Consider the following 16078-nt stretch of genomic DNA (forward strand, 5'->3'; position numbering starts at 1 on the left):
ATTCATGCCTTCATTACTATCACTTATTTACTGATCTTCCACACAACAATATTTGGCATCTCTATCTAAAATGCATGATTGTCTTCACCACAATGTACACCACCAGGCATTCTCCAATTGATTATAAGAATATGTGCAAATATGAATGTATTTTAGGCTACTTTATCTACATTATTATGGTGTTTTTTGCCATGTTGTCCACCCCCATTCTCCACTTTTGTCAGGATGTTTGGACATGTTGGCCACAGAGGGCCACTTTACCTTCGTGGCGTCGAAGCCGCAGCTCGCCTGCGCCACTTTTGCCATCGGCGAGCCCAGTGAGGTCATCGCCATGGAGCTGTCCGACGTCAAAATCGACTGCAACGGCGGCGACTTCGTCAAGGTCCCGCCATAGATCCCAAACAACGTGTTTGTTATTGTTGCTGCATCACACCGGGAGCCGTTCCTAATATTCTGACCTATTCATACGGCTCAGCATGCAGGCAACTGACTCCTTAGAAAAAACTACTTGTCAAAAGATACATTTTTTAAACCAGATTAATCACACGTTTGCATTTTCATTAATCGCAGTAAATTACTCACGTGCATAGTTTGCATTGACTTTAAAAACGACCCCAATTTTTTTACACAAATGCAATTTTGTTGTCAGAATATCACGTCAAACAGTTTTTATCTAAAGTCCAGCCAGTCTGCCTTATGGTAAAGGAGCATTGATTGATTGATTGATTGATTGAAACTTTTATTAGTAGATTGCACAGTACACTACATATTCTGTACAATTGACCACTAAATGATAACACCCGAATAAGTTTTTCAACTTGTTTAAGTCGGGGTCCACTTAAATGAGCATGTGCCGCCTATAAAAAATTGCAGGATTAATCAGCGTCTGTACATGATTAATGTGTTAATGTTTTGTGTTTAATCACATGAGGTGTCAAACTCAAGGCCTGGGGACCAGATATGGCCCGCCACTTCCTTTTATGTGGCCCTTGAAATTGTCAGGCTTGCCCCTGACAGTTTGGTTGTGTTTTAGTTTTTCCTCTGTGTGTGTAGTATTTCCTGTCAGCGCTCTTGTTTTGGTTCTGTTTCCTGTTTGTCTCCCTGAGTGCTGTGTCCCCTCAGCTGTGGCTGATTGGCACCTGGCCACACCTGGTGTCAATCAGCCACCTGCTATTTAAACCTGCCTTCCCCTCCAGTCAGTGCTGGATTATTGTCATTGTCGCTAATACTTGTTGTCACTACTACCTGTCATAATAATTGTTGTAGCTCTGTCTACTTTTGTTCACTCTGCTCTTGTCATAGTTCCTTTGTGTCACAGTAAGTGTTTTTGTTTCTTGTCGACAGTTAGCTTTTGTGCTATTTTAGTTCATAGCCAAGTTTGTTCTCCGCCTTGTGCGCGCCTTTTGTTGTTACCCTTTTGTTAGTTTTTTTGCTATAGTGCTAAATTAAATCATGTTTTCTCGCTCAATGCCTGCCGTCATCTCTGCATCTTGGGGTTCGTCACCAACAAACTCTGACAGAAATAGTGGATAGTGTCAATAGAGCACTTAATTTTTCTTGCTAAATGTATTTGTTCTTTTATTTCTAACAGGCAAAAATGCACTGGACGCAATTGCATTTATTCTAAGATTTAATGGGTTTTTTTTTTTATAATTTAACAAGATTATGCAAACATTTTGACTTTTTTTTTTTTTTTTTTTTTTTAATTTATTGATCAATCCAACAAAACAATACACAACAATACCATAATAATGCAATCCAATTCCAAAACCAAACCTGACCGAGCAACATTCATAATAGCAATAAACAGAGCAATTGAGGACACACAAACATGACACGGAACAATCTAAAAGTAGTGAGACAAAAATTAATATTATCAACAACAGTATCAATATTAGTAACAATTTCAACATAGCAGTGATTAAAAATCCCTCATTGAAATGATCATTACAAACATTAATAACAATTAAAAAAAAAAAAAAAAGAACAATAGTGTCACAGTGGCTTACACTTGCATCGCATCTCATAAACTTGACAACACATTGTGTCCAATATTTTCCACAAAGATATAATAAGTCATATTTTGGTTCATTTAATAGTTAAAACAAATTCAAATAATGGATCCCATATTCCAATATATGACTCATTATTATCTAAACTAAATGCAGTTTTTTTCTACTGATATCATCTCCATAGCTTGTGTATACCAGTCAGTATGAGTTGGATCAACATCTATCCATTTTTAAAATATTACCCTTTTTGTTATTATGCATATTGAAAGACATGCATTTTTACTCTTTGAGTAAAAAAAAAAATAAAATAAAATAAAAAAACATTTTGACTTGTGATTTCAAAGCAAATTATCCATCAATTTGCTTGGTAAAAAGAATATTTATCTTAAATACAGAGGCATTTAACTCCTTTTCAATGAAAAGGAGTTAAAGTGTTAGCTTCTTAAAATAAACATATTTTTGTGTTTTTTTTTTTTTCAAATAATACACATTTGACCGACTCAAAATTACTATATGCAAAACAATGTTGCACAAGGTTGCTATGGTGAATATAACTCATTTATGCAACTGGTCTGAAAGCAACAGGAGTGCGTTTTTAGCTTAGAATTAGAAAATACATCAAATATAAGTACTTTCAATGCATGCTCATATAGTTTTGACACTATATTAAATAGTTGATTCACAGGACTCTGCTGAGATTTTCTCAGTCCTGGTTGACATATCATTGACTATTCAGATACATTTTGGAATGCATGTTTTGTATTGGATGCTATTACACCAAATTGTGTATTTACAGATGTTTGACGGTTGGGTCCTAAAGGGGGAGAAGTTCCCCAGCAGTGAAGACCACCCGCTGCCAATGCACCAGCGCTACACAGACTTCTGCTCCTCCACGGCACCGGGACACACCAGTCGCTCGTCCCAAAACGTGGCCATGATCTTCTTCCGCATCCAAAGCCCCGACAGTGGTTTCACCCTCGTCGTGAAAAAGCTGCGCAATCCTTTTCGTAAGTGAACGCAACATCTGTACAGACTCTTAAAGGTCCACAAAGCAATCCTATATTGTGGTGGTTCTCAAACCTCGTTCACCAGAAAAACACTCGGCTCTCCAAGTACCATCATAGTGACCAACATTACAATACACAGTTTGAACAGTAACACTGTGTTTGAATATAGAAAAATAAAACACTGTACTTTAATCAAGTGATTATTTGGCGTACCACTAGATGAAGCACGCGTAACACTAGTGGTACACGTACCACGGTTTGAAAATCCCTGCTATATTGTGATGAATGTAAATATAAAAGACAAAAAAACAAGGTAACGCAGATAATTTTGCACTCAGTTGTGCATCAATCATGTGTGACAGCGAGGGCGAGTACAGCAAACAAAATAGCAAAATAATGAAAATAATGGCATCTATTGGTAAACAATGAAAATCCAGGTCTACAGTCTCTTTTAGACTGATTTTTATTGTTACAGTCAGAAAAATGTCGTATCTTCATATTGTATCCCATGATTAACCCTTTTGAAATTAAAAATGCTTTCGTTAGTAAGATATAATGTAAACCCAGACGGCCACAAATGTTATCAATACAAAACACATTTATTTATAGTATTACTTGTTAAAAATGAAAGTTCTTTCCTAAAATTCAATGGTGTTTCTCTCTCACTTCTTCAAAGTGCTGGCACTCGCAACTTTCTTTGGCCCCATGGGAGCACGAGTCACCAACTCCTGCGGTTCTTTGTTGCACGGAATGATGTGGGGACAAACGGACTTGCTTGTTACGGGCGATGTTTGGCCGCACAATAATCGAGACTCTATACGAAAACCGGGACAAACTTGTGACGACAATGTTAGAGGAAAACCGAAAAACTTTACACTTTAGACCCGTAGGTTCTAAGTTAATTTAAAGTTAAAGTATCAATGATTGTCACAAACTAGGTGTGGTGAAATTTGTCCTCTGCATTTGACCCGTCCCCTTGTTCACCCCCTGGGAGGTGAGGGGAGCAGTGAGCAGCAGTGGTTGCCACGCCCGGGAATCATTTTGGTGATTTAACCCCCGATTCTAACACTTGATGCTGAGTGCCAAGCAGGAAGGTAATGGTCCCATTTTTATAGTCTTTGGTATGACTTGGCCGGGGTTTGAACTCACAACCTACCGATCTCAGGGTGGACACTCTAACCATAAGGTCACTGAGCAGGCTAATATGGTCCCTCATGTTAACATGTATAAATATAATAAAATATATATTTAACTACATTGTATTGCTGTGCAAAGTGTTCAATCAAACTTTATATGATGAAGCTTTTGTGCTATTGTTGTTTAAGATGGTTCATCACAGCAAGGCCTTCTCTGCTGGCCTAACATAACCAGAAATAATGATCATAATTAAAGATAAAATTATTTTTTTATTTACTTTCCCTAAATATCTAAAAGTATTCATATTCTCTTCATGTCATATTATGCTCCTTCCAGTGCTGCTGTTTTTAAGTTAGATTTTTTAGCCAATCAGAATTCAGCTAGCTTATGTAGCCATGCTGTACCAAATCTGCCCTGGGCCTTCAGAATCAACAATGAAGGCATCTATGCACTGTAAGTGAACGGGGACATATAGTTGATAGACAGTTGCGATAGCCAATCAGATCACAAGTTGTTGACAGTAGCCAATGTAAGTAGCCTGATGTTAACGAGACTGTGATTGGATACTCACTCGTTGTTCCAAAATGAGTATCCAATCACTAGTTTCAATTTAGCAGGAAGTGTTGACCCACAAAAAAGGAGAACAAAACGTTGATTAGGTGGCGGATATATATTTGCAAGGCCATTTTCAAGAAGGATATTTAAAGAGAAGCTAGTTCTTGTGAGACAATGTCGGCGATGAAATGGGGAAATGCCCGCCATTTCCACTCGAATCAGCCGACGACGAGCGGTACGACTGGGTTATACGGCGTCGAATGGGTTCTGCAAATTGTGAGTTCAATTATTTTTTTTTTTTTTTTAATTCACGTTTAATATGTTTTTTTGCAATTTTAATTTTGACAGTACCACATAAGATATGTTTTAATTACTGATGCGGGTTTATTGATTTTTAAATGCGCCAGAAAATAACCCGTTTTGTACACTGTTGATGTGGTTCAATTTGCAGTAGTGCGTAAATGTGTTTCTGTATAGTATTTCTCCAGCAATGGTCATGTGGTGACATAAATTACGATATTTTGAGAGGTAATCATTGAAGTCGGTCAGCACTGAAGGCCGAGGTGGGAAACGCACGGTCCGCCACTGATAATACCCATTCTATTTTTTATTTTTACTTTTTAGGTATTAATGGGAAAATCAAGATTTAAGATGAATTGATTCAAAAACATCTTTTTATTGGGAGTCAACGGAACCAAATGGGTGCACCAAATTAATTTCCTCCTTGGAAGAAAGACGGTCGTATAATTTTAAATCAAACATTTTTTTTTAATCGATACTGAGAATCAAAGCAATCCACAATGTACCACATGCCTTAAAGTGAAGTGAATTATATTCATATAGCGCTTGTCTCTAGAGACTCAAAGCGCTTTACATAGTGAAACCTGTTATCTACATCTTTAAGCTATATTTAAACCAGTGTGGGTGGCAGTGGCAGCAGATGGGTAAAGTGTCTTGCCCAAGGACGCAACAGCGGGGATCGAACCTGGATTCCTGAAGTTGCTGGCACGGCCGCTCTACCAACCGAGCCACGCCGCCCCAAAGGTTCAAGTTACAAAACATTTCAGCCCTGTCAATCATTACTTGGCGGGGTTAAAATTCACACAGTTCCACTGCCGTATGAGGTGTGAAGTTACCAAATATGATTCCCTACCCTATAACGTGCAGACAACCACAATGTATGTCCCTCCGGCATCTTCTGTATTATCTCATTCCTCTGATGCATAATTTGCTAACGGTTTGACGAGAACAGTATGGCATTTAAAACCTGTCCTCCCGTGTCTGTTGTGTCAAGCGTGTAACATCATGTCTCAGAGTCCAGAGGGCAGCTTCACCATGGTGACGCCGCATCTGCGCAGGAACTGCAGCTTCTCCATCATCTACCCGGTGGAGATCCAGCTGACACAACTGAGCCTGGAACAAGCCAAAAGTAATGAGATCAGCCCCGAGGTGAGACACACATGATAGGAACATATGGATATACTGCATAGTCTCTATAATTACCACACAGGTTTGTTGGCCAAAGGAGCATTTTATAGTGACTCACCGGTTCCTCTGCAGTAGGGTTGTACGGTATACCGGTATTAGTATAGTACCGTGATACTAATGAATCATATTCGGTACTATACCGCCTCTGAAAAGTACCGGCTTCACTACACACCGTAGCTCACCGACGTCAAAATGTAAACAAACGCCATTGGTGGATCTACACCTGACATCCACTGTAATGATACCAAGTACAGGAGCGTATTAGTCGATACTACTATGATTGCGTCAATATTTTTAGGCATCACAACATCTTCTTTCATTTAAAAAAAAATTATATTATGTTTATAAACTCAGGAAATATGTCCCTGGACACATGCGGACTTTGAATATGACCAATGTATGATCCTGTAATGACTTGGTATCGGATTGATGCCCAAATTTGTGGTATCATCCAAAACTAATGTAAAGTATCCAAACAACAGAAGAATAAGTGATTATTACGTTTGAACAGAAGTGTAGATAGAACATGTTGAAAGACAAAGTAAGCAGATATTAACAGGAAATGAACAAGTAGATTAATAATTCATTTTTTACCACTTGTCCTTAATCATTTTGATAAAATAATAGAATGGAAAATGACACAATATGTTACTGCATATGTCAGCAGATAAATTAGAAGCCTTTATTTTTTTACTTACTACTAAAAGACAAGTTGTCTAGTACCGTATTTTTCGGACTATAAGTCACAGTTTTTTTCATAGTTTGGCCAGGGGTGCGACTTATACTCAGGAGTGACTAATGTGTGAAATTATTAACACATTACCGTAAAACATCAAATAATATTATTTAGCTTATTCACGTAAGAGACTTGACGTATAAGATTTCATGGGATTTAGCGATTAGGAGTGATATATTGTTTGGTAAACGTATAGCATGTTCTATATGTTATAGTTATTTGAATGACTTTTACCATAATATGTTACGTTAACATACCAGGCACGCTCTCAGTTGGTTATTTATGCGTCATATAACGTACACTTATTCAGCCTGTTGTTCACTATTCTTTATTTATTTTAAATTGCCTTTCAAATGTCTATTCTTGGTGTTGGGTTTTATCAAATACATTTCCCCAAAAAATGCGACTTATACTCCAGTGCGATTTATATATGTTTTTTTCCTTCTTTATTATGCATTTTTGGCGGGTGCGACTTATACTCCGGTGCGATTTATAATCCGAAAAATACGGTATGTACACTATTTTATTTAAGGACAAACTTGCAATAATAAACATATTTTTAATGTACCGTAAGATTGTTTGTTAAAATAAAGCCAATAATGCCATTTTTTGTGGTCCCCTTTATTCAGAAAAGTACCGAAAAGTATCAAAAAAATTTTATCGAAATATTAATATTATCGAAATAAAATATTGGTATCGGGACAACACTACTCTGCAGGACTAAAGTGGTCTCGCAAGATCTGACGGATCATTAAAGCATTAATTTAAGTTTTTTTTTTATGTTTTAGAAATACTCTACAAAAAGGGGCTTGAGCCGTAAAACCAGCTACAGTATGTGCACAAAACACATGGTTTGCATACACAGTTATAAACTATTTACATGGCGACTAATAAACGACCATTTTTAAGTGAATAGAAATATGCGGTATGACACCAACTAACCTCTCGCATGCGCTTCTTCCAATTCCAGCAACAATGTACTATGCGCGCTGCAAACGCAGCAGAGAAACAACAGGAGGAGTAAAGTTAAAGTTAAAGTTAAAGTACCAATGATTGTCACACACACACACACACTAGGTGTGGCGAGATTATTCTCTGCATTTGACCCATCACCCTTGATCACCCCCTGGGAGGTGAGGGGAGCAGTGGGCAGCAGCGGTGGCCGCGCCCGGGAATCATTTTGGTGATTTAACCCCCAATTCCAACCCTTGATGCTGAGTGCCAAGCAGGGAGGTAATGGGTCCCATTTTTATAGTCTTTGGTATGACTCGGCCGGGATTTGAACTCACAACCTACCGATCTCAGGGCGGACACTCTAACCACTAGGCCACTGAGTAGGTACCGTATTTTTCGGAGTATAAGTCACTCCGGAGTATAAGTCGCACCGGCCGAAAATGCATAATAAAGAAGGAAAAAAACATATATAAGTCGCACTGGAGTATAAGTCGCATTTTTGGGGGAAATGTATTTGATAAAACCCAACACCAAGAATAGACATTTGAAAGGCAATTTAGAATTGTCAGGACTTTTTTGTTTTTTGTTTTTCCGAAAGGCAACGAAAAGTTGGCTCGGGCGAGACGGGAATGTGAGTACATGATTTATTAAACACTATCAAAAAAGAACAAACGAAAGGCGCACACAAGGGCGCAGGTAAAAAAAACTTGGCTAATGAAAACAAAAGACTTGCACAAAGGCAAAAGACTATGAACAAAAAACAAAAACTTACTTGGCATGGAACTGTGAACATGGCATGAAGAAGAGTGATCATAAAGAGTGATGTTGCCAGAAAGACAGCCTGGCAACTCGAAGCTTAAATAACAGTGACATGATTAGTGAAAACAGGTGCGTGACTCAAAACGTGAAACAGGTGCGTGACGTGACAGGTGAAAACTAATGGTTGCTATGGTGACAAAGCAAGAGAGTGAAACCAGGAACTAAAAAAGCGTCCAAAAAACAAACAGCACATGGCCAAACAAAAACATGACCAACACAGACATGACAAGAATAAATAAAGAATAGTGAACAACAGGCTGAATAAGTGTACGTTATATGAGGCATAAATAACCAACTGAGAACGTGCCTGGTATGTTAACGTAACATATTATGGTAAGAGTCATTCAAATAACTATAACATATAGAACATGCTATACGTTTACTAAACAATCTGTCACTCCTAATCGCTAAATCCCATGAAATCTTATACGTCTAGTCCCTTACGTGAATGAGCTAAATAGTATTATTTGATATTTTACGGTAATGTGTTAATAAACTCACACATAAGTCGCTCCTGAGTATAAGTTGAAACTATGAAAAAAATTGCGACTTATAGTCCGAAAAATACGGTAAACAAGTTCCACTGGAAGAAAAATACATAATTATGAATGCATATTATGAAACAAATGTACTCATATATATTAATTTCACAATTTAGTCAGTAGTCTGTATTAAATGTAAATTTTGCATGTGGCACATAGGAGAGAACGAACGAGGCAAGTCAGCAGGAGTCCCTAAAAAACCCTAAAAACAGCATTATAAATAAATACTGTCAAACAGGTTTATGTGTACATATTACATTCCATAATACTAAAATATAAATATCATATTAACATGAAAAGAATGCTTTTGTGCAATGACTATGTTATAAATAAAACTCAATAGCATGGCATGAAAATAGAAATTATTGCTTTTCTGTGTCTGCGAAGGCGAGGCTCCGGTCTGGCTGTTCAGGTTCTGGGGACTACGTGGAGCTGTTGGGAGGAAACGGAGTGGACACATCTCGCATGTTCCCCATGGCGGATCTCTGTTTCCCACTCAACGGACTCGGTGAGAATCTCACTGAGAAGTGGTCTCGTTCGAGTAAAATTCACTAAGCATCGAAGATGTCTTATGAAAACTACTGTTGAACTAAACAACTTTTTAAGTTTCAGTTTTATAAATATCATAATTTCCTTAGATATTTTTCTCCACAGAAAATCCCCCTTGTAAATATATAGTCATATTCAAATAAATGTTATATTTCTAATAACATAATGTTTAATAATCTATTTGTCAAGCAATTTTAAAATATTTAAAAAAATAATTAAATAATCAAGATAAGTATGATTAAAAGAATACAACATATTCACTTACAATACGATACCGACATTGGAGCCTTTAGTATTGGCCAATATTGATATTGATCCGATACAATGTTAGCACAAATCAGACATACTTGTAATATTTACGCAAACAGGGAACAATGATAAATTTGAAAAACTCTAACCTACTTAGTATTAACTCTCTTGATTGGATTTATGCTGTCTTTAAATTGAAGGGGAGTGATTGTTTGGCAACAGCGTGGCCACAATAATTCAATAGGTTACAACCCTTATAATCGCAGTAAGTTGAATGGTGCGGACACGTTTGTTACTGGATACTTTCTAATACGCTTTGGAGACTTTGTATCTGTGAGTTAATATGCAACTGTAATTATTTGATGCTTGTTTGTATTGACAATCGTCATGTTTTACACAGCAATATTGTTCAATTAAGGACCCTTATTATACATATGTCTAGCTCAGACCTGGGCAAATTAAGGCCCGGGGGCCACATGCGGCCCGTTAAGCTTTTCAATCTGGCACGCCGGACATTCCCAAATATTTTTTTTAGATCTTTAAGATGGAAAGTGTAGCTGCCGTTATGATGTGCAGTCATGTTTTCTAATGACCGTAAGTCTTGAACGATACAAAGTATTTCAATGGTTGGGATCTGCGCTTATGGCTGATATGCCAGTTACTATGGTAATCTAATCAGTTACTATGGTAATCTAATTAGTTACTATGGTCATCTAATTAGTTACTATGGTAATCTACATCACAGCACCTCAGACGAGGCACCAAGCAGTGTGGGCGGGAAGCGTTTCCACAGACGCGGAAGGAGATTTTCACAACAAAGTTCCAAAGCTTAGTGATATATCAGATGTATCAGATTGTAGGTGGGTTTATTTTGTACCCTTCGTGTTCATATTTCACTGTTTGTTGCATTTTTGTTGTGTTTCACTTGATTGTAAAATATGTCGATCGAAAGGGGGTGTGGCATTCATATTTTGTCAATATTCAGTGTTTTATCGTTCATAGAAAAATGTAAAATTCCATTACATTTTTTAAGGCGGTCTGTCATAACTTTTTTAGCATTAAATCAGACATTATTGTGAGGTTTTGTATTAGTGTTCCTAAAAATAGATATACCGGCCACCAGACACATTTTTTTCTCTAATTGTGGCCCCCGAGTCAAAATAATTGCCCAGGCCTGGTCTAGCTTGTGTGCTTAGTTGTTGTGTAGTTGCGAGATCCTAATAGCCTGCCGTACAGTAAAACTTACCATGTTTACCTTTCATAAATGACTTCACTAAAATACAAGAAAAGAGCAACCTTGTGGATTTATGGGAGGACATTGTGGATGTTAACTGACCTGGCCGACAGCATGTACTTAAAATGCCCAAATAAGTACATTTAAGACATTAAGTACACAATGACGTCACGCTGTCAAAACGACTGAAAAACACAGCGTTCGGAGACGTCCTAACAGCGTGCAAGCTCACGCTGGAATGCATAAACCTTTGTCATTATCGAACACGAGTATCCATTTTTGTATCATCATTTATAAGTCAGAATATAATGAAAATGATCATAGCTCCCTTTTAAGTAGTGAAGTGAATAAATGCCCACCGCACTTATTTGGGGAAATACAGTATTTTTACTGGGGTATCAATCAAAGCGAAGCATTTTTGACAACTGAGAAACCTGCTCAGCGGCCTTTTGGTTAGGGTGTCCGCCCTGAGATCGATAGGTCGTGAGTTCAAAACCCGGCCGAGTCATACCAAAGACTATAAAAATGGGACCTATTACCTCCCTGTTTGGCACTTAGCATCACATGGTTGGAATTGGGGGTTAAATCACCAAAATGATTCCCGAGCGCGGCCACCGCTGCTGCTCACTGCTCCCCTCACCTCCCAGGGGGTTGAACAAGGGGATGGGTCAAATGCAGAGAGTAATTTCACCACACCTAGTGTGTGTGTGTGTGACTATCAGTGGTACTTTAACTTGAACTTTAACAAATGTTTAACATTTTTTGTTTTTATTATTATTACAGATGCTTCATTGTTGAGTGTTAATCCGCTTGTATATATGACTGCATGATAAAATCATACATGTGATATTTTTTTAAAATATAAATAAAAGCAAAACAACTCAAAAAGGCGTAATTCCCTACTAAACAAAGTTTAGTCTGCTTTATGTAGAAATGAGACACACAAATTAATATCTAATGCTTATTTTCTTCATGGTTTTCTTCATAGTCGGCTAATCAGCTTGTTTTGCTTTAAAAAAAAAACTGTTGAAAAATGGCTAACAGAGAACGCTAAGGCAGGGATTTTCAAACTGTATGTACGTGTACCACTAATGGTACGCGGGCTCTATGTCGTGGTACGCCAAAGAATCACTTGATTAAAGTACAGTGGTTCATTTTCTTATATTCAAACACAGTCTTACTGTTCAAACTGTGTGTAATGTTACAAGTGGCCAAAAATATGTATTGTTACATGAAACTTTGCCTTGTTATTAGTGACTACTTTGGCCTGCTACGCTACTGTTTTTCAATGTTGATCATAATGATGGAACTTAAAGGTCCAGGTTTTTGCTGAGGTGGTACTTCAGGTAAATCCAGGGGTCCCTAAACTACAGCCCGCCAGCATCCAAAATTTGGCCAGTGGGAAGTGTTAAGTGGGAAGTTAAAAAAAAAAAATTAAAATGTATATATTTTTTAAATATTTTTTTTTAATTATAAGTTTTTTAAATCTGTCCTTTCTAATCCATTTTCTACCGTTTGTTACTCTCTGTGTCTACTAGCCGTTCAGGCAAATCATATTGTCTAAAAATGCATTTTCCCATCGATAACGTGACATCATCACGCTCTGAATATATATACATATATATGCATATATATATATATATATATGTATGTGTGTGTGTGTATATATATATATATGTATATATATATATATATATATATATATATATATATATATGTGTGTGTGTATATATATGTATATATGTATGTATGTATGACGAGCAGTCATATATATATATATATATATATATATATATATATATATATATATATATATATATACACGTTAGGTCAGGAAAAAACACAAGAGGATATATCATCCCTACAAGCCTGTTTTGCAGGTTTCCCTGCTCGTCATATATATATATATATATATATATACACATACATATATATATATATATATATATATGTATATATATATATATATATATATATATATATATATATATATATACATATATACACAGCCTGGCCCCCGGCCAAATTTGTTTTAACCTAATGCAGCCCCCGAGTCAAAAAGTTTGGGTACCCCTCCACTAATCTAAGGCCCATAATATCGTCAACAGCTATAGCTCAAAAACCACCTCCATGTCAGTGGTGATCGAAAATAGGCGTTGCTTTCTTTGCAGAGGCAAAAAGCCTTGCACTGGAAGAAGATTCTCATATTCAGTGTAATGTTAAATCCTCACTGTGGTTCTCTGTGCGGTTCCTCAGCCCAGATGAAGATTGGCTGTGATAACTCTGTGCTGAGACTGGTCTCCAGTGGCAACTACATCAACCAAGTGTCTTTCCAGTACCGACTATTGGAACGCAACCAGCTGCCGAAGGCCACTGACAACACCCTGGATCACATGTGCACTGTAGAATAATCACATGCACTACACTACCTGTAAATACATGAGTTCATACATATAAATAACTGTTTTCTTCTTATTAGCAGATATTAATTTTACTTTTCCAACATTAGCTTTTGCTTTATTGAATAAATCAGGGTTAATCCTATTGCCTTCCTGAGTAGTCACTCTTGTTGGTATTACCTTGACCTTTTGAAAATAAAAAAACATACCATAATGCACGACAAAGCAGATTTTGAATGGTCTGTTTTAAAACATGTTGTTTTTTCAATGTCATGCAGCGTACAGTATTCTATATTAAAACTGACTCTTTTTTTTCTGCAGTTGCTCAAAGGACTCACCCATGCTCACTAAATCCAATCTCCATAAACAAACCATCTAATTTTAGGACAATTACAAGCCGAGCCTGAGAGTCATTGACAATGTTTGCGTGTTTATCTTCCTATTAAAAACATGTCTTTGGCACTCAGCGTCACACTGTGGCACATCCCCTTTAATTCCTCCTAATCCGATATGTTCCACGGGCAAACTATGGAAATGCTATGCCATAATTACAAAGGCTTATTTGCGGAATTAGCATGCGTCTGTAGGAAGGTTCTGTTTGTTGACCTCCATGGTCTCCAACTCCACCATGTGCATGAATGTGCAGCTGTTAATGGGATTATCCCACATGCTCTTATTCCCTTAGACATTCCCGGCGAGCTGGCTTGCCATTTGATCTTCTGCTTACGCGGGACTCATCTCAAACCTGCTCAACGGTGATGATTTAATTAAACTAGCTGGCTATAGCTTTTTTTTTTTTTTTTTTTTTTTTTCCACTTTTCGTTGTTAAAAAAAATGTGCTTTGGAAGTGTTGCGTCTGCCAGTATTCCCTCTCAGGGAATAAAAGTCACTGGTCAATCCCAAATTCTTTCAGATGACATATATGCAGAGTAAGAAGGACCATCAAGACAGAATAGGAATATTAACAAGTTTTACTGAAGCTTCAGGAGACCAGCCCATATCAATACAGTCATGCCGTCATCTCAGGATGCTCTAACATTCAAACACGAAGAGACAACTTCTTGAATACGCAAACAACCCCCACCCTCTCCAGAAAGGTACACAGGCTCATTGTTCTACTACAGATAACATATAAGGGAGTACTCCAACCCCTACAATGCAAGCCTTCAAGGTAACACACACAGTTTACTTGCGGACATATTCTTAAAAAAATAGAAGAGTACAAATGGAAAAACACTAGATGATTTAAACATGACTATGAATAAAGAAAGAACTCTTAAACATACATGCATTCTCCACAGACGCTATTAAACAAGAAGGAGGGAGTTTAATAGTAGGGAATGACAGACTTTCTTCTTTGTTCTGCACATTTAAAAAGAACCCATTAGTTCCAATGAGTACAGGACTGACCCGAATATAAGACGACCCTTCATGACAGTCAAATTTGATTATCGATATATATTTATGGATTTCCTAAAAACCCTCATCGCTTTTACAAACATTTCTTGTCTTCTTAAAAGCCTTCTACACTCTTAAAACTGTGTAATTTGAACATATAAAATGGGTACTCGCGAGTGAATGTTGCTAGTTAATCAGCTGTGCAGTACTAGTATGAATAAATAAATGAATGATTAAATGTTTTATTGGTGCCAGTTACCACCCTCTGATATTGTTGTTGTCCTTTATGTAGCGAAAATGAATGCTAACTTAGGCTAATGGTAGCCGACAGTCGTGCATCTCCTTTAGCATGGAATTGAGAAGTTCCACATTCTCTACTTCCTGTGCTTGGGTTCGGTGTCAGAAGCCTTGCAAGGTCCAGAACATGCAAAGCTCGACATGTAAGACCAACACATATATTTGTGGTTATTGTAACGATATTAATTCCATTGCATTAATAAGATTAAGGTCTGTTATTGATCCGATGTTGATGTGTTCAAACCTCGACGGCATGGCTCATTTATTACCAGCAACTTGAGGGTTCCAGGTTCGATCCCCGCTTCCGCCATACTATAGTCACTGTCGTTGTGTCCTTGAGCAAGACACTTTACCCACCTGCTCTCACTGCCACTCAGGGCCGGCCCGTGGCATAGGCCGTATAGGCAAATGCTAAGGGCGCCGTCCATCAGGGGGCGCCACGCCAGTGCCACAAATGTTGGAGAAAAAAAAAAAAAAGAAAAAAAAAAAAGTTGGTATTATTATTTCTAAATACAAAAAATAATCCCACGTTAATTAAAATGCAAAGTAAAGCCTATTTAATAGAAATATTATTTGTTACAACATTACGCCCCCCCCCCCCCCCCCCCCCCCTCTCCCCCACACGGTGCGCCCCCTCCCTTCCCGTATCATGACTCTTTTTGGATGTCACCACATCAAAAAATCAACACAAGATGTCAAAAC

General features: G+C 37.5%; 1 protein-coding gene across 1 annotated transcript in view; it reads left to right on the plus strand.

The window, feature by feature from the left end:
* The window catches only part of LOC133575788 (corticotropin-releasing factor-binding protein-like), a 14156-nt gene extending 340 nt beyond the window's left edge, over window positions 1–13816 (plus strand). The window contains exons 3-7 of the mRNA XM_061928623.1: window positions 225–382; window positions 2809–3019; window positions 6006–6160; window positions 9638–9758; window positions 13539–13816. Coding sequence (XP_061784607.1) covers window positions 225–382; window positions 2809–3019; window positions 6006–6160; window positions 9638–9758; window positions 13539–13693 — 800 coding nt within the window. The 3' untranslated portion in view covers window positions 13694–13816. The remainder of the gene's footprint in view (window positions 1–224; window positions 383–2808; window positions 3020–6005; window positions 6161–9637; window positions 9759–13538) is intronic.
* The last annotated feature ends 2262 nt before the right edge of the window (window positions 13817–16078 follow it).

The sequence above is a fragment of the Nerophis lumbriciformis genome, linkage group LG33 (assembly GCF_033978685.3).
Source record: "Nerophis lumbriciformis linkage group LG33, RoL_Nlum_v2.1, whole genome shotgun sequence".
NCBI classification, from domain to species: domain Eukaryota; kingdom Metazoa; phylum Chordata; class Actinopteri; order Syngnathiformes; family Syngnathidae; genus Nerophis; species Nerophis lumbriciformis.